This window comes from Salvelinus alpinus, chromosome 1 (genome assembly GCF_045679555.1).
Source record: "Salvelinus alpinus chromosome 1, SLU_Salpinus.1, whole genome shotgun sequence".
Lineage (NCBI taxonomy): Eukaryota > Metazoa > Chordata > Actinopteri > Salmoniformes > Salmonidae > Salvelinus > Salvelinus alpinus.
Window position 1 is genome coordinate 2,441,197 of NC_092086.1, and position 26,960 is coordinate 2,468,156.

Below are 26,960 nucleotides of genomic sequence, written 5' to 3' on the forward strand. Positions count from 1 at the left end.
TTTGTTTATGTGTAACTCTGTGTTGTTGTTTGTGTCACACTGCTTTGCTTTATTCTTGACCAGGTCGCAGTTGTAAATGAGAACTTGTGCTCAACTGGACTCCCTGGTTAAATAAAAAAGGTGAAATAAAACAAATGTTTTATTTATTTATTATCCGTCAGAACAACAACAACAACAACAACAACAACAACAACAGTAGATAACGTAACAGGTTTCCAAAACATCTGCCCCGAGACGCCACTTTGATGCACCTTGTTTTTGTGTCTCCATCACGTGGAAAAAGGTGATGTGATCAATAATGCCTTTTTATTGGGGCTAAGACAGTCGATTACAAATCAATACGTTGATCTGAAGGCGGTATGGTTTGAAGAGACTGAAATGAGACGGTATTTCAGCCTGAAGGCGGTACGGTCTGAAGAGACTGAAATGAGACGGTATTTCAGCCTGAAGGCGGTATGGTTTGAAGAGACTGAAATGAGACGGTATTTCAGCCTGAAGGCGGTATGGTTTGAAGAGACTGAAATGAGACGGTATTTCAGCCTGAAGGCGGTATGGTTTGAAGAGACTGAAATGAGACGGTATTTCAGCCTGAAGGCGGTATGGTTTGAAGAGACTGAAATGAGACGGTATTTCAGCCTGAAGGCGGTATGGTTTGAAGAGACTGAAATGAGACGGTATTTCAGCCTGAAGGCGGTATGGTTTGAAGAGACTGAAATGAGACGGTATTTCAGCCTGAAGGCGGTATGGTTTGAAGAGACTGAAATGAGACGGTATTTCAACCTGAAGGCGGTACGGTTTGAAGAGACTGAAATGAGACGGTATTTCAGCCTGAAGGCGGTATGGTTTGAAGAGACTGAAATGAGACGGTATTTCAGCCTGAAGGCGGTACGGTTTGAAGAGACTGAAATGAGACGGTATTTCAGCCTGAAGGCGGTATGGTTTGAAGAGACTGAAATGAGACGGTATTTCAGCCTGAAGGCAGTATGGTTTGAAGAGAGTGAATATTTTGGGTCTCGTAGTGCGGTATAGAGGTGGTATGGTTTGAGGAGAGTGAATATTTTGGGTCTCGTAGTGCGGTATAGAGGTGGTTTGAAGAGAGTGAATATTTTGGGTCTCGTAGTGCGGTATAGAGGTGGTTTGAAGAGAGTGAATATTTTGGGTCTCGTAGTGCGGTATAGAAGTGGTAGTGTGTACTGACCTTGGTGTGATGCGTTGTAGAGGTGGTGGTGCTGAGCCAAGCCCAGCGAGGGGGGAGGAGGCTCCAGGTTACCCAGGGGGAGGTGGTAGGGGCTGGGGTACAGACCACCTGGGAGAGGGGCGTAGCCTGGAGGAGCAACAACACACATCAGCTGGGTAGCTGCTGGGACGAAACACCTGTACTCCTTAGGAGGTGGGAACCTACTGGATACTACTGACCTCTGACCTGTAGACACACCCCAGGAATGGATAGCCCTACTACTGACCTCTGACCTGCAGAAACACCCCAGGAATGGATAGCCCTACTACTGACCTCTGACCTGTAGAAACACCCCAGGAATGGATAGCCCTACTACTGACCTCTGACCTGTAGACACACCCCAGGAATGGATAGCCCTACTACTGACCTCTGACCTGTAGAAACACCCCAGGAATGGATAGCACTACTACTGACCTCCGACCTGTAGACACACCCCAGGAATGGATAGCCCTACTACTGACCTCTGACCTGTAGACACACCCCAGGAATGGATAGCCCTACTACTGACCTCTGACCTGTAGACACACCCCAGGAATGGATACTACTGACCTCTGACCTGTAGACAAACCCCAGGAATGGATAGCCCTACTACTGACCTCTGACCTGTAGAAACACCCCAGGAATGGATAGCACTACTACTGACCTCTGACCTGTAGACACACCCCAGGAATGGATAGCCCTACTACTGACCTCTGACCTGTAGACAAACCCCAGGAATGGATAGCACTACTACTGACCTCTGACCTGTAGACACACCCCAGGAATGGATATCCCTACTACTGACCTCTGACCTGTAGACACACCCCAGGAATGGATACGTCTGACCTCTGACCTGTAGACACACCCCAGGAATGGATAGCACTACTTCTGACCTCTGACCTGTAGACACACACCAGGAATGGATACTACTGACCTCTGACCTGTAGACACACCCCAGGAATAGATAGCCTACTACTGACCTCTGACCTGTAGACACACCCCAGGAATGGATACTACTGACCTCTGACCTGTAGACACACCCCAGGAATGGATACTACTGACCTCTGACCTGTAGACACACCCCAGGAATGGATAGCCCTACTAGAGGTCGACCGATTGTGATTTTTCAAAGCCGATATCGATTATCGGAGGACCAAAAAAAGCCGCTACCGATTAAAATCGGCCGATTTTTTTAAATGATTTGTAATAATGACAATTACAACAATACTGAATGAACACTTATTTTTTTTATTTTATTGAAATTTTACCCCCTTTCTCCCCAATTTTCGTGGTATCCAATTGCTAGTAATTACTATCTTGTCTCATTGCTACAACTCCCGTACGGACTCGGGAGAGACGAAGGTCGAAAGCCATGCGTCCTCCGAAGCACAACCCAACCAAGCCGCACTGCTTCTTAACACAGTTAGCCTCGGTTAGCGCGCACTGCGCCCGGCCCGCCACAGGAGTCGCTGGAGCGCGATGAGACAAGGATATCCCTACCGGCCAAACCCTCCCTAACCCGGACGATGCTAGGCCAAACGCAGAATCTCTGGTGGCACAGCTAGCACTGCGATGCAGTGCCCTAGACCACTGCGCCACCCGGGAGGCCCCTTGAACACTTATTTTAACTTAATATAATACATCAATAAAATCAATTTAGCCTCAAATAAATAATGAAACGTGTTCATTTGGTTTAAATAATGCAAAAACAAAGTGTTGGAGAAGAAAGTTAACGTTTCAGTTCCTTGCTCAGAACATGAGAACATATGAAAGCTGATGGTTCCTTTTAACATGAGTCTTCAATATTCCCAGGTAAGAAGTTTTAGGTTGTAGTTATTAGAGGAGTTATAGGACTATTTCTCTCTATACGATTTGTATTTCATTAACCTTTGACTATTGGATGTTCTTATAGGCACTTTAGTATTGCCAGTGTAACAGTATAGCTTCCGTCCCTCTCCTCGCTCCTACCTGGGCTCGAACCAGGAACACAACGACAACAGCCACCATCGAAGCAGCGTTACCCATGCAGAGCAAGGGGAACAACCACTCCAAGTCTCAGAGCGAGTGACGTTTGAAACGCTATTAGCGCCCGCTAACTAGCTAGCCATTTCACATCGGTTACACCAGCCTCATCTCAGGAGTTGATAGGCTTGAAGTCATAAACAGCAGAGCTGCTGGCAAAACGGAGGAAAGGGCTGTTTGAATGAATGCTTACGAGCCTGCTGCTGCCCACCATCGCTAAGGCAGACTGCTCTATCAAATCATAGACTTAATCATAACATAATAACACACAGAAATACGAGCCTTTGGTCATTAATATGGTCGAATCCGGAAACTATCATCTCGAAAACAAGACGTTTATTCTTTCAGTGAAATACGGAACCGTTCCGTATTTTATCTAACGGGTGGCATCCATAAGTCTAAATATTCCTGTTACATTGCACAACCTTCAATGTTATGTCATAATTACGTAAAATTCTGGCAAATTAGGCGGCCCAAACTGTTGCATATACCCTGACTCTGCGTGCAATGAACGCAAGAGAAGTGACACAATTTCACCTGGTTAATATTGCCTGCTAACCTGGATTTCATTTAGCTAAATATGCAGGTTTAAAAATATATACTTCTGTGTATTGATTTTAAGAAAGGCATTGATGTTTATGGTTAGGTACACGTTGGAGCAACGATACGCACCGCATCGATTCTATGCAACGCAGGACACGCTAGATAAACTAGTAATATCATCAACCATGTGTAGTTAACTAGTGATTATGATTGATTGTTTTTTATAAGATAAGTTTAATGCTAGCTAGCAACTTACCTTGGCTTACTGCATTTGCGTAACAGGCAGGCTCCTCGTGGAGTGCAATGTAATCAGGTGGTTAGAGCGTTGGACTAGTTAACTGAAAGGTTGCTAGATTGAATCCCTGAGCTGACAAGGTAAACATCTGTCGTTCTGCCCCTGAACGAGGCAGTTAACCCACTGTTCCCCGGTAGGTTGACAGTTAACCCGCCGTTCCCCGGTAGGCTGACAGTTAACCCACTGTTCCCCGGTAGGTTGTCATTGTAAATAAGAATTTGTTCTTAACTGACTTGCCTAGTTAAATAAAAGGTGTAAAAAATATATACATTTTTTTTTTTTATCGGCGTCCAAAATTACCGATTTCCGATTGTTATGAAAACTTGAAATCGGCCATTCCGATTAATCGGTCGACCTCTAATCCCTACTACTGAGCTCTGACCTGTAGACACACGGTTGACCTCCTCTACCTCAGACTGGATCCTGACCTCTGACCTGTAGACACACCCCAGGAATCGATATCCCTACTACTGACCTCTGACCTGTTGACCTCCCCAGCCTCAGACTGGATCCTAATATAGAACGTCTCAAGTGTCATGCTAACTCTACGCTAGTGACACCAAGCCACAGCATTCCCAACAGCACCAAGCCACAGCATTCCCAACAGCACCAAGCCACAGCATTCCCAACAGCACCAAGCCACAGCATTCCCAACAGCACCAAGCCACAGCATTCCCAACAGCACCAAGCCACAGCATTCCCAACAGCACCAAGCCACAGCATTCCCAACAGCACCAAGCCACAGCATTCCCAACAGCACCAAGCCACAGCATTCCCAACAGCACCAAGCCACAGCATTCCCAACAGCACCAAGCCACAGCATTCCCAACAGCACCAAGCCACAGCATTCCCAACAGCACCAAGCCACAGCATTCCCAACAGCACCAAGCCACAGCATTCCCAACAGCACCAAGCCACAGCATTCCCAACAGCACCAAGCCACAGCATTCCCAACAGCACCAAGCCACAGCATTCCAAACAGCACCAAGCCACAGCATTCCCAACAGCACCAAGCCACAGCATTCCCAACAGCACCAAGCCACAGCATTCCCAACAGCACCAAGCCACAGCATTCCCAACAGCACCAAGCCACAGCATTCCCAACAGCACCAAGCCACAGCATTCCCAACAGCACCAAGCCACAGCATTCCCAACAGCACCAAGCCACAGCATTCCCAACAGCACCAAGCCACAGCATTCCCAACAGCACCAAGCCACAGCATTCCCAACAGCACCAAGCCACAGCATTCCCAACAGCACCAAGCCACAGCATTCCCAACAGCACCAAGCCACAGCATTCCCAACAGCACTTCCCGTGTCACTTCAAACACAGACGTCCCATTCCTGAAACGACCTCTGGAATGAAACCAACCTCTTCCCCAGAGAGATGGAGGAGAGAGAGAGAGAGGGGAGGAAGAGGGGAGAGGGGAGGAAGAGGGGAGAGGGGAGGAAGAGGAGAGAGAGGGGAGGAAGAGGGGAGAGGGGAGGAAGAATGGTGTGCCTGTCTTCCCTCCAGGCAGGAAAGAGGACAGGAGGAGGGATAGAAGTGGGGCAGGAGAGAGAGAGGACAGGAGCGAGAGAGGACAGGAGGGATAGAAGTGGGGCAGGAGAGAGAGAGCTGAGGGACGAGGAGAGAGAGGACAGGGAGAGGGATAGAAGTGGAGTAGGAGAGAGAGAGGACAGGAGCGAGAGAGGACAGGAGGGATAGAAGTGGGGCAGGAGAGAGAGAGCTGAGGGACGAGGAGAGAGAGGACAGGGAGAGGGATAGAAGTGGAGTAGGAGAGAGAGAGGACAGGAGCGAGAGAGGACAGGAGGGATAGAAGTGGGGCAGGAGAGAGAGAGCTGAGGGACGAGGAGAGAGAGGACAGGGAGAGGGATAGAAGTGGAGTAGGAGAGAGAGAGGACAGGAGCGAGAGAGGACAGGAGGGATAGAAGTGGGGCAGGAGAGAGAGAGCTGAGGGACGAGGAGAGAGAGGACAGGGAGAGGGATAGAAGTGGAGTAGGAGAGAGAGAGCTGAGGGACGAGGAGAGAGAGAGAGGACAGGGAGAGAGAGAGGACGGGGGAGGGATAGAAGTGGGGCAGGAGAGAGAGAGCTGAGGGACGAGGAGAGAGAGGGGACAGGGAGAGGGATAGAAGTGGGGCAGGAGAGAGAGAGAGGACAGGAGGAGGGATAGAAGTGGGGTAGGAGAGAGAGAGCTGAAGGACGAGGAGAGAGAGGACAGGAGGAGGGATAGAAGTGGGGCAGGAGAGAGAGAGCTGAAGGACGAGGAGAGAGAGAGAGGACAGGGGGAGGGATAGAAGTGGGGCAGGAGAGAGAGAGCTGAAGGACGAGGAGAGAGAGAGAGGACAGGGGGAGGGATAGAAGTGGGGCAGGAGAGAGAGAGCTGAAGGACGAGGAGAGAGAGAGAGAGGACAGTAGTGAAGCGAGCAGATAGAACATGAAGGACAGTCTGAAACAGTCCGTTACCTTCGTGGGCGGCAGCATGTGAGGCCCAGAGCTGAGCCATCTGATTGGGTGATCTGTAGGCTGGGTCAGAGGTCAGGGGGGAGGGGCCGGAATAGCCCGGCAGGAAGGGACTGGAGGCTGCTGGGAAGGCATCACCTGGAGGGATGAGATACGGAGACTTTGAAGCTTTATTGAGACGAGACACACAGACACATATAGTAGTCAATACAGACTGACATCATCATCATCATACCCATCAGAATACGTCCCATAGGCCCGGATGAACATCACTAATAGGACAGGGAACAGAATAAGATGGGCCCTGAGCCCACTCTCCGAGGGTAGAAGGCCCCGAGCCCACTCTCCGAGGGTAAAAGGCCCCGAGCCCACTCTCCGAGGGTAAAAGGCCCCGAGCCCACTCTCCGAGGGTAGAAGGCCCCGAGCCCACTCTCCGAGGGTAAAAGGCCCCGAGCCCACTCTCCGAGGGTAAAAGGCCCCGAGCCCACTCTCCGAGGGTAAAAGGCCCCGAGCCCACTCTCCGAGGGTAAAAGGCCCCGAGCCCACTCTCCGAGGGTAAAAGGCCCCGAGCCCACTCTCCGAGGGTAAAAGGCCCCGAGCCCACTCTCCGAGGGTAAAAGGCCCCGAGCCCACTCTCCGAGGGTAAAAGGCCCCGAGCCCACTCTCCGAGGGTAAAAGGCCCCGAGCCCACTCTCCGAGGGTAAAAGGCCCCGAGCCCACTCTCCGAGGGTAAAAGGCCCCGAGCCCACTCTCCGAGGGTAAAGGGCCCCGAGCCCACTCTCCGAGGGTAAAGGGCCCCGAGCCCACTCCCCGAGGGTAAAAGGCCCTGAGCCCACTCCCCGAGGGTAAAAGGCCCTGAGCCCACTCTCCGAGGGTAAAGGGCCCCGAGCCCACTCCCCGAGGGTAAAAGGCCCCGAGCCCACTCCCCGAGGGTAAAAGCCCCGCGGCCCCGAGCCCACTCTCCGAGGGTAAAAGGCCCCGAGCCCACTCCCCGAGGGTAAAAGCCCCGCGGCCCCGAGCCCACTCCCCGAGGGTAAAAGCCCCGCGGCCCCGAGCCCACTCCCCGAGGTTAAAAGCCCCGCGGCCCCGAGCCCACTCCCCGAGGGTAAAAGCCCCGCGGCCCCGAGCCCACTCCCCGAGGGTAAAAGCCCCGCGGCCCCGAGCCCACTCTCCGAGGGTAAAAGGCCCCGAGCCCACTCTCCGAGGGTAAAGGGCCCCGAGCCCACTCCCCGAGGGTAAAAGGCCCCGAGCCCACTCCCCGAGGGTAAAAGGCCCCGAGCCCACTCTCCGAGGGTAAAGGGCCCCGAGCCCACTCCCCGAGGGTAAAAGGCCCCGAGCCCACTCCCCGAGGGTAAAAGCCCTGCGGGAAAAGGCCCCGAGCCCACTCTCCGAGGGGAAAAGGCCCCGAGCCCACTCTCCGAGGGGAAAAGGCCCCGAGCCCACTCTCCGAGGGGAAAAGGCCCCGAGCCCACTCTCCGAGGGTAAAAGGCCCCGAGCCCACTCTCCGAGGGTAAAAGGCCCCGAGCCCACTCTCCGAGGGTAAAAGGCCCCGAGCCCACTCTCCGAGGGTAAAAGGCCCCGAGCCCACTCTCCGAGGGTAAAAGGCCCCGAGCCCACTCTCCGAGGGTAAAAGGCCCCGAGCCCACTCTCCGAGGGTAAAAGGCCCCGAGCCCACTCCCCGAGGGTAAAAGGCCCCGAGCCCACTCCCCGAGGGTAAAAGGCCCCGAGCCCACTCTCCGAGGGTAAAAGGCCCCGAGCCCACTCTCCGAGGGTAAAGGGCCCCGAGCCCACTCTCCGAGGGTAAAAGGCCCCGAGCCCACTCTCCGAGGGTAAAAGGCCCCGAGCCCACTCTCCGAGGGTAAAAGGCCCCGAGCCCACTCTCCGAGGGTAAAAGGCCCCGAGCCCACTCTCCGAGGGTAAAAGGCCCCGAGCCCACTCTCCGAGGGTAAAAGGCCCCGAGCCCACTCCCCGAGGGTAAAAGCCCCGCGGCCCCGAGCCCACTCTCCGAGGGTAAAAGCCCCGCGGCCCCGAGCCCACTCCCCGAGGGTAAAAGCCCCGCGGCCCCGAGCCCACTCCCCGAGGGTAAAAGCCCCGCGGCCCCGAGCCCACTCTCCGAGGGTAAAAGGCCCCGAGCCCACTCCCCGAGGGTAAAAGGCCCTGAGCCCACTCCCCGAGGGTAAAGGGCCCCGAGCCCACTCCCCGAGGGTAAAAGGCCCCGAGCCCACTCCCCGAGGATAAAAGCCCCGCGGCCCTGAGCCCACTCTCCGAGGGTAAAAGGCCCCGAGCCCACTCTCCGAGGGTAAAGGGCCCCGAGCCCACTCTCCGAGGGTAAAGGGCCCCGAGCCCACTCTCCGAGGGTAAAGGGCCCCGAGCCCACTCTCCGAGGGTAAAAGGCCCCGAGCCCACTCTCCGAGGGTAAAAGGCCCCGAGCCCACTCTCCGAGGGTAAAAGGCCCCGAGCCCACTCTCCGAGGGTAAAAGGCCCCGAGCCCACTCTCCGAGGGTAAAAGGCCCCGAGCCCACTCTCCGAGGGTAAAAGGCCCCGAGCCCACTCTCCGAGGGTAAAAGGCCCCGAGCCCACTCCCCGAGGGTAAAAGCCCCGCGGCCCCGAGCCCACTCTCCGAGGGTAAAAGCCCCGCGGCCCCGAGGCCACTCCCCGAGGGTAAAAGCCCCGCGGCCCCGAGCCCACTCTCCGAGGGTAAAGGGCCCCGAGCCCACTCCCCGAGGGTAAAAGGCCCCGAGCCCACTCCCCGAGGGTAAAAGCCCTGCGGCCCTGAGCCCACTCTCCGAGGGTAAAAGGCCCCGAGCCCACTCTCCGAGGGTAAAAGGCCCCGAGCCCACTCTCCGAGGGTAAAAGGCCCCGAGCCCACTCTCCGAGGGTAAAAGGCCCCGAGCCCACTCTCCGAGGGTAAAAGGCCCCGAGCCCACTCTCCGAGGGTAAAAGGCCCCGAGCCCACTCCCCGAGGGTAAAAGCCCCGCGGCCCCGAGCCCACTCTCCGAGGGTAAAAGCCCCGCGGCCCCGAGGCCACTCCCCGAGGGTAAAAGCCCCGCGGCCCCGAGCCCACTCTCCGAGGGTAAAGGGCCCCGAGCCCACTCCCCGAGGGTAAAAGGCCCCGAGCCCACTCCCCGAGGGTAAAAGCCCTGCGGCCCTGAGCCCACTCCCCGAGGGTAAAAGGCCCCGAGCCCACTCCCCGAGGGTAAAAGCCCCGCGGCCCCGAGCCCACTCCCCGAGGGTAAAAGCCCTGCGGCCCCGAGCCCACTCTCCGAGGGTAAAAGGCCCCGAGCCCACTCTCCGAGGGTAAAAGGCCCCGAGCCCACTCTCCGAGGGTAAAGGGCCCCGAGCCCACTCCCCGAGGGTAAAAGGCCCTGAGCCCACTCTCCGAGGGTAAAGGGCCCCGAGCCCACTCCCCGAGGGTAAAAGGCCCCGAGCCCACTCCCCGAGGGTAAAAGCCCCGCGGCCCTGAGCCCACTCTCCGAGGGCATCTCAGGGGCATTGGGGTATGCACAAAACACAGTTCCATTTCACACCTCACATGTCACCAACTATTTGACCTTTTGAACCCCTGAAGACAACACAGCCAGCCTCGGGGTTAGTGTGTGTGTGTGTGTGTGTGTGTGTGTGTGTGTGTGTGTGTGTGTGTGTGTGTGTGTGTGTGTGTGTGTGTGTGTCTCTGATGGTGATCTGTGATCTCCTGTGGGATGTAGAGACGGTTTTCCCCGAGTCTCCCTGCAGCTAAATCAGTGTATTAAACCTGTCACACACACACATACACCACCCTCTGTGTGCTTTGTAAATCTGCGCAACACCCAGCAATGTAGATGACACACGGCCAGGTCTCTAAATAACACACCCCTCCCAGAACCAGCACATCCACCTAGGTCTATTAACGTCTCTAAAGACACATTCAGACCTGCTCCACACACACACACACACACACACACACACACACACACACACACACACACACACACACACACACACACACCCCCCTGAGTAGGTGTGTAAACCAGAGAGAGGAGGACCGTCCTACTCAGTGAATTTCAGAAAAATACCAAAATAGTGAGATTTCTTTTATTTATTTTTTAGTTCAGAAAAAAACTATAGTAAATATATTCACGTCACCAAATAATTGATTAAAACACTCTGTTTTACATCAAGGTCTACAGTAGCCTCAACAGCACTCTGTAGGGTAGCACCACAGAAGAAGAGCAGAGCAGGGAACGCTTACAGGCACTCTGTTACCATGGCACCATCTCCACTGGTCAGCGCTCACACAGTGTGTCTTAGATTAATAAACACAAGATGGCATAAAGCAGTCACTGACAGAATGACCACACACACACCCTGTACCAACACACATACACACACTGTACCAACACACACACACACACACACACACACACACACACACACACACACACACACACACTGTACCAACACACACACACACACACACACACACTGCACCAACACTTGCTCACACTGCACCAACACTTGCTCACACACACAATGTGCGTACATACACACAAGATCCTCTCCTCACGCCCCCACACACAGCAGCCACACACAGAGGGTTGGGCTTGTTAGGGGGGGTGGTGTGTGTGTCATGGCATGTTAAAATACCCAGGGTCTGACGTCACTATATCTTAACAAACAGCCTCCTCTACACCTAACGACACACACAGCTCTATGGTAGAATTTCACCAGAGATAAATACCCTTCATTCTGGAGAGGAGATGGTGAGTCACCTAATAGCTGCTAAACAACAGCCTCTTGCTAGCTGCTAAACAACGGCCTCTTGCTAGCTGCTAAACAACGGCCTCTTGCTAGCTGCTAAACAACAGCCTCTTGCTAGCTGCTAAAACAACAGCCTCTTGCTAGCTGCTAAACAACAGCCTCTTGCTAGCTGCTAAACAACAGCCTCTTGCTAGCTGCTAAACAACAGCCTCTTGCTAGCTGCTAAACAACAGCCTCTTGCTAGCTGCTAAACAACAGCCTCTTGCTAGCTGCTAAAAGAACAGCCTCTTGCTAGCTGCTAAACAACAGCCTCTTGCTAGCTGCTAAACAACAGCCTCTTGCTAGCTGCTAAACAACAGCCTCTTGCTAGCTGCTAAACAACAGCCTCTTGCTAGCTGCTAAACAACAGCCTCTTGCTAGCTGCTAAACAACAGCCTCTTGCTAGCTGCTAAACAACAGCCTCTTGCTAGCTGCTAAAAGAACAGCCTCTTGCTAGCTGCTAAACAACAGCCTCTTGCTAGCTGCTAAACAACAGCCTCTTGCTAGCTGCTAAACAACAGCCTCTTGCTAGCTGCTACACAACAGCCTCTTGCTAGCTGCTACACAACAGCCTCTTGCTAGCTGCTACACAACAACCTCTTGCTAGCTGCTACACAACAACCTCTTGCTAGCTGCTACACAACAGCCTCTTGCTAGCTGCTACACAACAGCCTCTTGCTAGCTGCTACACAACAGCCTCTTGCTAGCTGCTACACAACAGCCTCTTGCTAGCTGCTACACAACAGCCTCTTGCTAGCTGCTACACAACAACCTCTTGCTAGCTGCTACACAACAACCTCTTGCTAGCTGCTACACAACAACCTCTTGCTAGCTGCTAAACAACGGCCTCTTGCTAGCTGCTAAACAACGGCCTCTTGCTAGCTGCTAAAAGAACAGCCTCTTGCTAGCTGCTAAACAACAGCCTCTTGCTAGCTGCTAAACAACAGCCTCTTGCTAGCTGCTAAACAACAGCCTCTTGCTAGCTGCTAAACAACAGCCTCTTGCTAGCTGCTAAACAACAGCCTCTTGCTAGCTGCTAAACAACAGCCTCTTGCTAGCTGCTAAACAACAGCCTCTTGCTAGCTGCTAAACAACAGCCTCTTGCTAGCTGCTAAACAACAGCCTCTTGCTAGCTGCTACACAACAGCCTCTTGCTAGCTGCTACACAACAACCTCTTGCTAGCTGCTACACAACAACCTCTTGCTAGCTGCTACACAACAGCCTCTTGCTAGCTGCTACACAACAGCCTCTTGCTAGCTGCTACACAACAGCCTCTTGCTAGCTGCTACACAACAGCCTCTTGCTAGCTGCTACACAACAGCCTCTTGCTAGCTGCTACACAACAGCCTCTTGCTAGCTGCTACACAACAACCTCTTGCTAGCTGCTACACAACAACCTCTTGCTAGCTGCTACACAACAACCTCTTGCTAGCTGCTACACAACAGCCTCTTGCTAGCTGCTACACAACAGCCTCTTGCTAGCTGCTACACGAACAGCCTCTTGCTAGCTGCTACACAACAGCCTCTTGCTAGCTGCTACACAACAGCCTCTTGCTAGCTGCTACACAACAGCCTCTTGCTAGCTGCTAACACAACAGCCTCTTGCTAGCTGCTACACAACAGCCTCTTGCTAGCTGCTACACAACAGCCTCTTGCTAGCTGCTACACAACAACCTCTTGCTAGCTGCTACACAACAACCTCTTGCTAGCTGCTACACAACAACCTCTTGCTAGCTGCTACACAACAACCTCTTGCTAGCTGCTACACAACAACCTCTTGCTAGCTGCTACGCAACAGCCTCTTGCTAGCTGCTAAACACAGCCTCTTGCTAGCTGCTAAACACAGCCTCTTGCTAGCTGCTACACAACAGCCTCTTGCTAGCTGCTAAACAACAGCCTCTTGCTAGCTGCTACACAACAGCCTCTTGCTAGCTGCTACACAACAGCCTCTTGCTAGCTGCTACACAACAACCTCTTGCTAGCTGCTACACAACAACCTCTTGCTAGCTGCTACACAACAGCCTCTTGCTAGCTGCTACACAACAGCCTCTTGCTAGCTGCTACACAACAGCCTCTTGCTAGCTGCTACACAACAGCCTCTTGCTAGCTGCTACACAACAGCCTCTTGCTAGCTGCTACACAACAACCTCTTGCTAGCTGCTACACAACAACCTCTTGCTAGCTGCTACACAACAACCTCTTGCTAGCTGCTACACAACAACCTCTTGCTAGCTGCTACACAACAACCTCTTGCTAGCTGCTACACAACAACCTCTTGCTAGCTGCTACACATCAACCTCTTGCTAGCTGCTACACAGCAACCTCTTGCTAGCTGCTACACAACGGCCTCTTGCTAGCTGCTACACAACGGCCTCTTGCTAGCTGCTACACAGCGGCCTCTTGCTAGCTGCTACACAGCGGCCTCTTGCTAGCTGCTACACAGCGGCCTCTTGCTAGCTGCTACACAGCGGCCTCTTGCTAGCTGCTACACAGCGGCCTCTTGCTAGCTGCTACACAGCGGCCTCTTGCTAGCTGCTACACAGCGGCCTCTTGCTAGCTGCTACACAGCGGCCTCTTGCTAGCTGCTACACAGCGGCCTCTTGCTAGCTGCTACACAGCGGCCTCTTGCTAGCTGCTACACAGCGGCCTCTTGCTAGCTGCTACACAGCGGCCTCTTGCTAGCTGCTACACAGCGGCCTCTTGCTAGCTGCTACACAGCGGCCTCTTGCTAGCTGCTACACAGCGGCCTCTTGCTAGGCTGCTACACAGCGGCCTCTTGCTAGGCGCTACACAGCGGCCTCTTGCTAGGCGCTACACAGCGGCCTCTTGCTAGGCGCTACACAGCGGCCTCTTGCTAGGCGCTACACAGCGGCCTCTTGCTAGGCGCTACACAGCGGCCTCTTGCTAGGCGCTACACAGCGGCCTCTTGCTAGGCGCTACACAGCGGCCTCTTGCTAGGCGCTAAACAGCGGCCTCTTGCTAGGCGCTAAACAGCGGCCTCTTGCTAGGCGCTAAACAGCGGCCTCTTGCTAGGCGCTAAACAGCGGCCTCTTGCTAGGCGCTAAACAGCGGCCTCTTGCTAGGCGCTAAACAGCGGCCTCTTGCTAGGCGCTAAACAGCGGCCTCTTGCTAGGCGCTAAACAGCGGCCTCTTGCTAGCTGCTAAACAGCGGCCTCTTGCTAGCTGCTAAACAACGGCCTCTTGCTAGCTGCTAAACAACGGCCTCTTGCTAGCTGCTAAACAACGGCCTCTTGCTAGCTGCTAAACAACGGCCTCTTGCTAGCTGCTAAACAACGGCCTCTTGCTAGCTGCTAAACAACGGCCTCTTGCTAGCTGCTAAACAACGGCCTCTTGCTAGCTGCTAAACAACGGCCTCTTGCTAGCTGCTAAACAACGGCCTCTTGCTAGCTGCTAAACAACGGCCTCTTGCTAGCTGCTAAACAACGGCCTCTTGCTAGCTGCTAAACAACGGCCTCTTGCTAGCTGCTAAAAGAACAGCCTCTTGCTAGCTGCTAAACAACAGCCTCTTGCTAGCTGCTAAACAACAGCCTCTTGCTAGCTGCTAAACAACAGCCTCTTGCTAGCTGATAAACAGCAGCCTCTTGCTAGCTGCTAAACAACAGGCTCTTGCTAGCTGCTAAACAACAGGCTCTTGCTCGGTTCTCACTTGGATTAAAGGGTAACTTCACCCGAAAATCTAAATGTCTCAGATTTTCCCCCAGACCTCAAGTGGTCTCCTGATGCGGTTTAAGCATCATTGTGGACTTAGAAAATCCAACGTTCTTCTTCTATTAAAACAGTGTGTTTTTGAGAGTGAAAACCCTCAAACCAGGAAAAACAAAACCTTTCAGTTCATCTGGGCTATTTACTTACATTTCAGTTTTTATGAAATACATAATTTGAATAACAAACATTGTGGCAATTCATATCTTGCAGTAAAACTGGATATAAGACTTTAATTTCAAAAAAAGGTTAAATATGTTTAATGTTCTCTTTGAAAATAGTCCAAAACAACAATACGCTGAATTTAGAATAAATTTGTACAATTTAGTCACATGCACAGTAGTATTGCACGGTAATACCAAAACATCATGATACCAACATTTCAGAATACCTTAGTACCCGTTTCCTATGACAGTCCCTTACCGATCAATAACAAACTACCGTAGTACCCGTTTCCTATGACACTCCCTTACCGATCAATAACAAACTACCGTAGTACCCGTTTCCTGTGACACTCCCTTACCGATCAATAACAAACTACCGTAGTACCCGTTTCCTATGACACTCCCTTACCGATCAATAACAAACTACCGTAGTACCCGTTTCCTATGACACTCCCTTACCGATCAATAACAAACTACCGTAGTACCCGTTTCCTGTGACACTCCCTTACCGATCAATAACAAACTACCGTAGTACCCGTTTCCTATGACACTCCCTTACCGATCAATAACAAACTACCGTAGTACCCGTTTCCTATGACACTCCCTTACCGATCAATAACAAACTACCGTAGGACCCGTTTCCTGTGACAGTCCCTTACCGATCAATAACAAACTACCGTAGTACCCGTTTCCTATGACACTCCCTTACCGATCAATAACAAACTACCGTAGTACCCGTTTCCTGTGACACTCCCTTACCGATCAATAACAAACTACCGTAGTACCCGTTTCCTGTGACACTCCCTTACCGATCAATAACAAACTACCGTAGTACCCGTTTCCTGTGACACTCCCTTACCGATCAATAACAAACTACCGTAGTACCCGTTTCCTGTGACACTCCCTTACCGATCAATAACAAACCCGCTGTTGAAATCCTGTTGAATTTAAACCCAACTGTCACTCGTCTCTTGTACGCGCAGGTCCCAAGTTCCCTCTTCACTTTCATGCGCACATCACGTGTTACAGCTGTAATCAACCCGCTAACAACCACTACCAGCCTTCGCTCGCGTCTCTCCGTTCCCCTCTTCATAAACATCTATTCTTCCGTCAGCGAGTAGGGATGCAGAACCAGACCCTGATGAGTCATCTGTTGTTAGATTTCTACATTTCTTACATTGCTCCTTTGCACCCCAGTATCTCTACTTTGCACATTCATCTTCTGCACATCTACCATTCCAGTGTTTAATTACTATATTGTAATTACATCGCCACCATGGCCTATTTATTGCCTTACCTCCCTTATCTCACCTCATTTGCACTCACTGTGTATAGACTTTTTGTTTTCTTTTGTTCTACTGTGTTATTGATTGTATGTTTTGTTTACTCCATGTGTAACTCTGTGTTGTTGTATGTGTCACACTGCTTTGCTTTATCTTGGCTAGATCGCAGTTGCAAATGAGAACTTGTTCTCAACTAGCCTACCTGGTTAAATAAAGGTGAAATTAAATAAATAAATAAAAACTCCAATATTGATACAATGTATCATTTCATCTGTTATAACAAGGAACACAGACCAGTCTGAGTAGACTTTATGTTGATACAATGTATCATTTCATCTGTTCTAACCAGGAACACAGACCAGTCTGAGTAGACTTTATGTTGATACAATGTATCATTTCATCAGGTCACGGTCCTGGAACGTATTGCCGTCGAGGTCACGGTTTGGTTTCGGTACAGCGGAAAAACAAAATACCAACAGTTACTGTAGCATTTAGTAGTTTATTTAAGAAAATCCAAAAGTGTTGGTGTGTCCTGGTTCCATATATGATCATGACTCGTCTACGGCCTGCTGAGAGTACAATCAGGAATGGCAACACTGTTTTTCTTACATGATTAAAAAAAACAATACGATTACACTCATCAACAACACTAAAATGAAGTGCAATGTGTGAAATCAATATGTAAAACACAGCTCAGACATTGTACAGGCCTGTTGTTACAATAATTTTGTTCTCAGTTGTTCATAATACCCAAATTGAATTAATTACTCAGCCTGAAACCCAGAATTTGTAAGAAACTGGTTGAAATGAATCAGGTGGAGGCCCAGCTACGATAGTCAGGAATGTTTATTTAGAGAGCTCTGCTGTGTATATACAAAAAACGTTCCTTTAACACCTTCTCTTAACCTACGCACATACACACACACTAAACTTTGGATTCTCCCTTCTTCTCCTGGAGTCTCACCAAAGTTTATTACCACACAGCTGACAGTTCCAGTCCCCTCCAGATGGGTAATCTGGAGGGGGGCTCTCCATGTCTTATCTTATCTCCCCAGAGTTATAGCCGGGTCGGTTCAAACATGGTTTAATGATCCACTTTGTTTTCTTTAGGCACACACATACCCCCTCTCTTCCCATTCTACATAACCTCTTTCTTATGAACTAACATTATTTATCAATACAGAAAAACAGGGTAGAATTCAATTAGTTATAGTTATAGTTAAATGTATACATCATTTAGTCATTATTCATAACACCTGTTCTATAATATTTTCTTACAAAGATTATTTTTTTAAAGATGCACACTACTGATAAAGGGGAGGTGTCTGATTTCCCTCTCCGGGGGGTCATGTGATGTCACTGTTAGGTATCTCTCTGTAGCCCTGGAGGTCAATCCATCTGTAGTAAGCCCAACACAAGGTGCATCCCTCTCCGGGGGTCATGTGATGTCACTGTTGCGTATCTCTCTGTAGCCCTGGAGGTCAATCCATCTGTAGTAAGCCCAACACAAGGTGCATCCCTCTCCGGGGGTCATGTGATGTCACTGTTAGGTAACTCTCTGTAGCCCTGGAGGTCAATCCATCTGTAGTAAGCCCAACACAAGGTGCATCCCTCTCCGGGGGTCATGTGATGTCACTGTTAGGTACCTCTCTGTAGCCCTGGAGGTCAGTCCATCTGTAGTAAGCCCAACACAAGGTGCATCCCTCTCCGGGGGAGCAGGGTACAGGTAGGTATACAGGTACATCCCATCCCAGGTACTGTCTGCTGAAATGGCTGTGAGAAGGCAACACAGCCCTGAGAACTTTCCCCCCCGAAACTGAAACCTCTATTCCTCTAAACCACACTAGAACGGACCCATATCCACAGATAGAAACATGTCTAGTACTCAGAGAACGGACCCATATCCACAGATAGAAACATACCTAGTACACAGAGAACGGACCCATATCCACAGATAGAAACATGTCTAGTACTCAGAGAACGGACCCATATCCACAGATAGAAACATACCTAGTACTCAGAGAACGGACCCATATCCACAGATAGAAACATGTCTAGTACACAGAGAACGGACCCATATCCACAGCTAGAAACATACCTAGTACTCAGAGAACGGACCCATATCCACAGATAGAAACATACCTAGTACTCAGAGAACGGACCCATATCCACAGATAGAAACATACCTAGTACTCAGAGAACGGACCCATATCCACAGCTAGAAACATACCTAGTACTCAGAGAACGGACCCGTATCCACAGCTAGAAACATACCTAGTACTCAGAGAACGGACCCGTATCCACAGCTAGAAACATACCTAGTACTCAGAGAACGGACCCGTATCCACAGCTAGAAACATGCCTAGTACTCAGAGAACGGACCCATATCCACAGCTAGAAACAATACCTAGTACTCAGAGAACGGACCCATATCCACAGCTAGAAACAATACCTAGTACTCAGAGAACGGACCCATATCCACAGCTAGAAACATGTCTAGTACTCAGAGAACGGACCCATATCCACAGATAGAAACATACCTAGTACTCAGAGAACGGACCCATATCCACAGATAGAAACATACCTAGTACTCAGAGAACGGACCCATATCCACAGATAGAAACATGTCTAGTACACAGAGAACGGACCCATATCCACAGATAGAAACATGTCTAGTACTCAGAGAACGGACCCATATCCACAGATAGAAACATGTCTAGTACTCAGAGAACAGACCCATATCCACAGCTAGAAACATGTCTAGTATTCAGAGAACGGACCCATATCCACAGATAGAAACATACCTAGTACTCAGAGAACGGACCCATATCCACAGCTAGAAACATACCTAGTACTCAGAGAACGGACCCATATCCACAGATAGAAACATGTGTAGTACTCAGAGAACAGACCCATATCCACAGCTAGAAACATGTCTAGTACTCAGAGAACGGACCCATATCCACAGATAGAAACATGTCTAGTACTCAGAGAACGGACCCATATCCACAGATAGAAACATGTCTAGTACTCAGAGAACAGACCCATATCCACAGATAGAAACATGTCTAGTACTCAGAGAACGGACCAATATCCACAGATAGAAACATGTCTAGTACTCAGAGAACGGACCCGTATCCACAGATAGAAACATACCTAGTACTCAGAGAACGGACCCATATCCACAGCTAGAAACATGTCTAGTACTCAGAGAACGGACCCATATCCACAGATAGAAACATACCTAGTACACAGAGAACGGACCCATATCCACAGATAGAAACATGCCTAGTACTCAGAGAACGGACCCATATCCACAGATAGAAACATGTCTAGTACACAGAGAACGGACCCATATCCACAGATAGAAACATGCCTAGTACTCAGAGAACGGACCCATATCCACAGATAGAAACATACCTAGTACTCAGAGAACGGACCCATATCCACAGATAGAAACATGTCTAGTACTCAGAGAACGGACCCATATCCACAGCTAGAAACATACCTAGTACTCAGAGAACGGACCCATATCCACAGATAGAAACATGTCTAGTACACAGAGAACGGACCCATATCCACAGATAGAAACATGCCTAGTACTCAGAGAACGGACCCATATCCACAGATAGAAACATACCTAGTACTCAGAGAACGGACCCATATCCACAGATAGAAACATGTCTAGTACTCAGAGAACGGACCCATATCCACAGCTAGAAACATACCTAGTACTCAGAGAACGGACCCATATCCACAGCTAGAAACATGTCTAGTACACAGAGAACGGACCCATATCCACAGATAGAAACATGTCTAGTACACAGAGAACGGACCCATACCCACAGATAGAAACATGTCTAGTACTCAGAGAACGGACCCATACCCACAGCTAGAAACATGTCTAGTACTCAGAGAACGGACCCGTATCCACAGCTAGAAACATGTCTAGTACACAGAGAACGGACCCATACCCACAGATAGAAACATACCTAGTACACAGAGAACGGACCCATACCCACAGATAGAAACATACCTAGTACTCAGAGAACGAACCCATATCCACAGATAGAAACATGTCTAGTACTCAGAGAACGGAGCCATATCCACAGATAGAAACATACCTAGTACACAGAGAACGGACCCATATCCACAGATAGAAACATGCCTAGTACTCAGAGAACGGACCCATATCCACAGCTAGAAACATGTCTAGTACTCAGAGAACGGACCCATATCCACAGCTAGAAACATACCTAGTACTCAGAGAACGGACCCATATCCACAGCTAGAAACATGTCTAGTACACAGAGAACGGACCCATATCCACAGATAGAAACATGTCTAGTACTCAGAGAACGGACCCATATCCACAGATAGAAACATGTCTAGTACTCAGAGAACAGACCCATATCCACAGATAGAAACATACCTAGTACTCAGAGAACAGACCCATATCCACAGCTAGAAACATACCTAGTACTCAGAGAACGGACCCATATCCACAGATAGAAACATACCTAGTACTCAGAGAACGGACCCATATCCACAGATAGAAACATGTCTAGTACTCAGAGAACAGACCCATATCCACAGATAGAAACATGTCTAGTACTCAGAGAACAGACCCATATCCACAGATAGAAACATACCTAGTACTCAGAGAACGGACCCATATCCACAGATAGAAACATGTCTAGTACTCAGAGAACGGACCCATATCCACAGATAGAAACATGTCTAGTACTCAGAGAACAGACCCATATCCACAGATAGAAACATACCTAGTACTCAGAGAACGGACCCATATCCACAGATAGAAACATGTCTAGTACTCAGAGAACAGACCCATATCCACAGATAGAAACATGTCTAGTACTCTTGTAATTTATTTGGCCCGGTCAGAATCAGCTGCAAAGGGCTGTTTGAATGCAGAGGGGAGAAGAAGTCGATTATTTAGTTTTTTTTTGCGTTTCTGTCTTGCTCCGTCCGGTGGCATGAATTCTGGGGTTGATGTCGGCTCAAACGTATCAACATGATTGAGGCGTTGGCAGCTGCACAGCCGATTCTAGTTGAGCAGAGGATGACAATACTGTTCACATCTTATCAAATCTGTCCCATCGATTTATTGAGTCATCTTAGATCAACTCAATACTATTTTTTGAGGAAGTGCATACTGGCTACGGCGTCTGAAAATGGACAAACAGTACCATTGCGCCTTTCTTGTTTTCTCCTTCTTGTTTTCCAAGTGAAGGTCTTTTTAAGGGAATATGAGAGGACACTCGTTGGGTTGTCCGAGCCAACTTTGGCTAGCAACCAGCTGAACTGAAGCATGCTGGGACTTTATACTGACACACATACACACACACACACACACACACACACACACTATCCTGTTGCTTAGTCACTACACCCCTACCTACATGTACATAGCTACCTCAATTACCTCGTACACCTGCACATCAACTCGGTAACCTCTGTATATCAAATGTATTTATAAAGCCCTTCTTACATCAGCTGATATCTCAAAGTGCTGTACAGAAACTCGGCCTAAAACCCGCAAACAGCAAGCAATGCAGGTGTAGAAAAACTCCCTAGAAAGGCCAGAACCTAGGAAGAAACCTAGAGAGGAACCATTCTATTACCTGGTACTCCCTGTATATAGAAATGTATTACCTGGTACTCCCTGTATATAGCCATGTTATTACCTGGTACTCCCTGTATATAGCCATGTTATTACCTGGTACTCCCTGTATATAGCCATGTTATTACCTGGTACTCCCTGTCTATAGCCATGTTATTACCTGGTACTCCCTGTCTATAGCCATGTTATTACCCGGTACTCCATGTATATAGCCATGTTATTACCCGGTACTCCCTGTATATAGCCATGTTATTACCCGGTACTCCCTGTATATAGCCATGTTATTACCCGGTACTCCCTGTATATAGCCATGTTATTACCTGGTACTCCCTGTCTATAGCCACGTTATTACCTGGTACTCCCTGTCTATAGCCACGTTATTACCTGGTATTCCCTGTATATAGCCATGTTATTACCTGGTACTCCCTGTATATAGCCATGTTATTACCTGGTACTCCCTGTATATAGCCATGTTATTACCTGGTACTCCCTGTATATAGCCATGTTATTACCTGGTACTTCCTGTATATAGCCATGTTATTACCTGGTACTTCCTGTATATAGCCATGGTATTACCTGGTACTTCCTGTATATAGCCATGTTATTACCTGGTACTCCCTGTATATAGCCATGTTATTTCCTGGTACTTCCTGTATATAGCCATGTTATTACCTGGTACTCCCTGTATATAGCCATGTTATTACCTGGTACTTCCTGTATATAGCCATGTTATTACCTGGTACTTCCTGTATATAGCCATGTTATTACCTGGTACTTCCTGTATATAGCCATGGTATTACCTGGTACTTCCTGTATATAGCCATGTTATTACCTGGTACTCCCTGTATATAGCCATGTTATTTCCTGGTACTTCCTGTATATAGCCATGTTATTACCCGGTACTCCCTGTATATAGCCACGTTATTACCTGGTACTTCATGTATATAGCCATGTTATTACCCGGTACTCCCTGTATATAACCACGTTATTACCTGGTACTTCATGTATATAGCCATGTTATTACCCGGTACTCCCTGTATATAACCACGTTATTACCTGGTACTTCCTGTATATAGCCATGTTATTTTTAGTCATTGTTATTCGCTGTGTATTTATTCCTCATGTCACTATATCTATTTTATCTGTAAAAGGAGACAGCATTTCACTGTTATTCTACACCCGTTGTTTACCAAGCATGTGACAGGTAAAATGTGAGTGATTTGACACCTCCATTGTCCCCTACCTGATATGCTTGTTCCCACAACTGTTTAGTTTCACTACTACAATAACCAACATAAAGTCTATATATATAGAGTCTATATACATAAAGCCGATAAATATCCGTGAAGTTTCATTACTACATTAACCTACATAAAGTCTATATATATATATATCTGTTTAGTTTCACTACTACAATAACCTACATAAAGTCTATATATATAGAGTCTATATACATAAAGCCGATAAATATCTGTGAAGTTTCATTACTACATTAACCTACATAAAGTCTAATATATATATATATATAGAGAGAGAGAGAGTCTATACATAAAGCCGATAAATATCTGTGAAGTTTCACTACTGCAATAACCTACATAAAGCCAATATATATCTGTGAAGTTTCACTACTACATTAACCTACATAAAGCCTATATATATATATATATCTGTGAAGTTTCACTACTACATTAACCTACATAAAGCCTATGTATATCTCCTGTAGCCACTGTGCATTCAACTATTCTTTTCAGAAGGACAATATGTTAATATTAAGACAGAATAGAGACGTAGTCTTTTAGCCAGAATAGAGACGTAGTCTTTTAGACAGAATAGAGACGTAGTCTTTTATAAAGTAGTAAAACAGAACAGCTAAAACCAGGCCAGTAGATAGATAGAACTATAGAACGATAGATAGAACTATAGATAGAACTATAGAACGATAGATAGAACTATAGAACGATAGATAGAACGATAGATAGATAGAGATAGATAGATATATAGATAGATAATCTTACTGTGATGTGGATGGAGGTTCATGACAGATGGAAGGAATTTCCCGACGTGAAGGTTTGCTGGGTGCCCTGTGCCCAAGTGTCCGGGCGAGGGAGGGATCCTCCTGGCTGCAGCAGCTCCGAGTCGGTGGGTCTCCATAGCCAACAGGGGAGGGGGTACATGGACAGACCGAGGGGGGCCGAAATCTCGGCCATCCATTCTCCAGTGTTGGGGGGGCCGTCCGGAGCTAGCACTGTGTCCGGGATTTGTGTTCCCAAAGAGCCGCTGAAGGCTAGGCTGGCTGTGGGTCTCCCTGTGGATCCATGCCCATCGACATCCTGACCTATAAAAACACCCAGCAAATCGCTTGACACACAATCACACCGTACGTCTGTCTCTGCCGAGGTCAGATCATAAGACTAGTAAACAAACGGGTTTTTGGGGGGGAGATTTTCAGTCGTTTTTACCCAAAAGCCTAACCGGAATCTACGGAGCTCGGTCCATTAGAGGGGCAATGACGCAGTTTGGAAAAACACTTTTTTTTAAAAACTTAATTTACAATCTTCCATAAACGCGCAAATGTGAATAAAGGTTAAGCAGTTGTAGAGACCCTTCATATGAGCCACTGTGTGCTAATAATAATATGATTATTGAACGGTGTAGCTGACCAGCTGCGTTTCTTCCACGACTCTCAGGCAGACGGTGAAGCCGTCGCTCTTCCCGCATAGCGGAGCAGGGGACTGACCGGTTAGTTGGAACAGACTGGAGGTCTCAGGATCCCAAATGATCAAAAAAAAAACGTCCAGCCAAAAACACGTCGTCGTCAAATGGACTCCTTCTATAATATGGATTCCTTCTAGAATAGCCTCGATGGCCGAGTTGTTCCGTCAGCCCTGAACCAGCCAGCTCCACGGACCAAACGGCTCGATATAAAAACCAATACACCGTAAATATCACAGGCGCATCAAATATATATGTCAAACTGGTTCAAAAGAAATAAAATACGGTTGCGGAAGAGCACCGCTTCGTTTATCAGAAGAGTCTAGCGGTGTGTTGGAGCCTCTTGATCCGCTGTTAGTGTTAAGATATCCCCGATGCTGCCTGGAGGATCTGACCCCAGCCCCGTTCACACCCAAACGGCTGTTCACACAACTCCTCGGCGGAAAATGTTTAAAATGTAAGAAAATACTATTTATATAACATTTCGATGGCAGCCTACTGCCGAATCAGTTTTAGTTGGTGTGTATTTAAAACGACACACTAAACAGCCTGATAATAACATTTAATTTGTGTTTATGCCAAATGCAGCCAAGCGATTAGACTCGGCTAGTCTCGCGTTGTTTTTAAATGTAGAATAATTATCTAAACCGTAGTCTTGAATGACTCTTATGTGGGCTATCTGAAACATTAAATCATCAAATTTAAAAACGGGACTTTTCGTGCTGGGAAAGAAAAGCCTGAATGGTCAACTCGTCCGTAATTAATTCCAGGTTTCTAGCAGTTGCTTCTTGTTGTGGACTACATACGGTCTGCTTAGGTACAGGTTAACAAAACGCAATTTGAGTGTTTAAAAAAATAAATATAAGCTATAGTCTTATTAAAAGTACCAAAAATATATATCTTCATAAGTTATTTTAGTAAAAACGGGCTAAATGTTGAATTTAACCTTCAAACTGGCAGAGTATCGAGTTGCCTGGTCACACCGCGGCTTTTTGAGTCGTGGCAGGCAGCAGATCTGATAAACATTATTTATTTATTTTAAATCACATTATTTCGACGGTTTAGATTTCTATAAAGAAGCGATAATCATTTATTCCGAGGCACCAGCCTGTTAGTGGGGGTGTGCGGCGCAGCAGGCCATGCGGCGCAGGGAGAGGCTCCCAGCGGCCACGTTTCAAACTTTTCTCGGGTCCATTATTATGAAAGTAAACTTTAGCAGTTAAAACCCCGCTGTTGTTCTCCCGTATCTAAACAACGAACAGATCCAACAACAACGTTTCAAAGTAACGATAAAACACCGCTAACCTCCCCGCCTTTTTTTACTGATTAACATTTAAGCAAAAACAAAACAAAATTTAACAAGGTTTTGCGATATTAGGCGACGAGCGTGACAGTTCGGAGAACAAGTTAGCCTCTTACTTGAGAAGGAAACGTGTTTAGAAACCAGTAAAAATCCTTATTTTGGTCTGAATCGATCCGTTGGTTCTGTACTGTTATCAGGCCGTTCTGTTCTCTGATCCATCTGGGCCGTCCTAAATGAGCGGGGGGGGGGGACATTGGGGGAACAAGGCCCCTTCGTCCGACCATTAAAATCCTCCGCAATGAAACGCGCATTGCTTTTACAAGGAGCTCCGCAAACCCACTCTCTGATTGGCCGAGGGAGGTGTCAGTCACCCGGATGTATACACTTGGTCCAGCGCCAGCTCTATAAAAACCCAATTATGGCCCAAGGAGTCTGACCGTTTCAAGGGCCCCTGCCTTCAAAACTCAGTGATCAAAACAAGCAGTGGGATTTTTTTTTTTTGGGGGGGGGGAGTCGGTTTCCAGGCGGCCCTGGTGTTCCTTGCTGATAGAAGTAGTCTGTGTAGAGAGACTTCAGGACCGCAGTAGAGACTCACACAGCTCTGCAGTCAGGCAGGAGGGGGGGGGGCGACTCTGGGCCGTTGAACGCAATCAAAGCTGTTATAGTGTGTAGGGGCGTTATAAACAGTGTTATGGGTGGTCTGGGTGTTAATGTAACAGCTGTAAATGGCACCATATGCAAGGTAATGGGGGTGTAGGCTATATGTGGATTATGGTGCTCATGGCATAAACACAACTGTTTAAATCAAAACCC

The 26,960-nt window shown here is 48.7% G+C and overlaps 1 protein-coding gene across 5 annotated transcripts in view; it reads right to left on the reverse strand.

Moving 5' to 3' along the window:
• Nucleotides 1-26,419, reverse strand: part of LOC139568746 (trinucleotide repeat-containing gene 18 protein-like) — a 57,615-nt gene extending 31,196 nt beyond the window's left edge. Inside the window, exons 1-4 of one of the 5 annotated variants that reach the window (XM_071390798.1) lie at nt 26,264-26,416; nt 24,148-24,467; nt 6,545-6,679; nt 1,199-1,324 (exon numbers count right to left, since the gene is read on the reverse strand). In XM_071390798.1, the coding sequence (XP_071246899.1) occupies nt 1,199-1,324; nt 6,545-6,679; nt 24,148-24,343 (457 nt within the window). In that variant the 5' untranslated portion in view covers nt 24,344-24,467; nt 26,264-26,416. Of the gene's footprint in view, nt 1-1,198; nt 1,325-6,544; nt 6,680-24,147; nt 26,218-26,263 lie in introns of those variants that run through there. The other 4 variants (XM_071390832.1, XM_071390822.1, XM_071390814.1 and 1 more) reach the window with 4 other exon arrangements.
• Nucleotides 26,420-26,960: the final 541 nt, after the last annotated feature.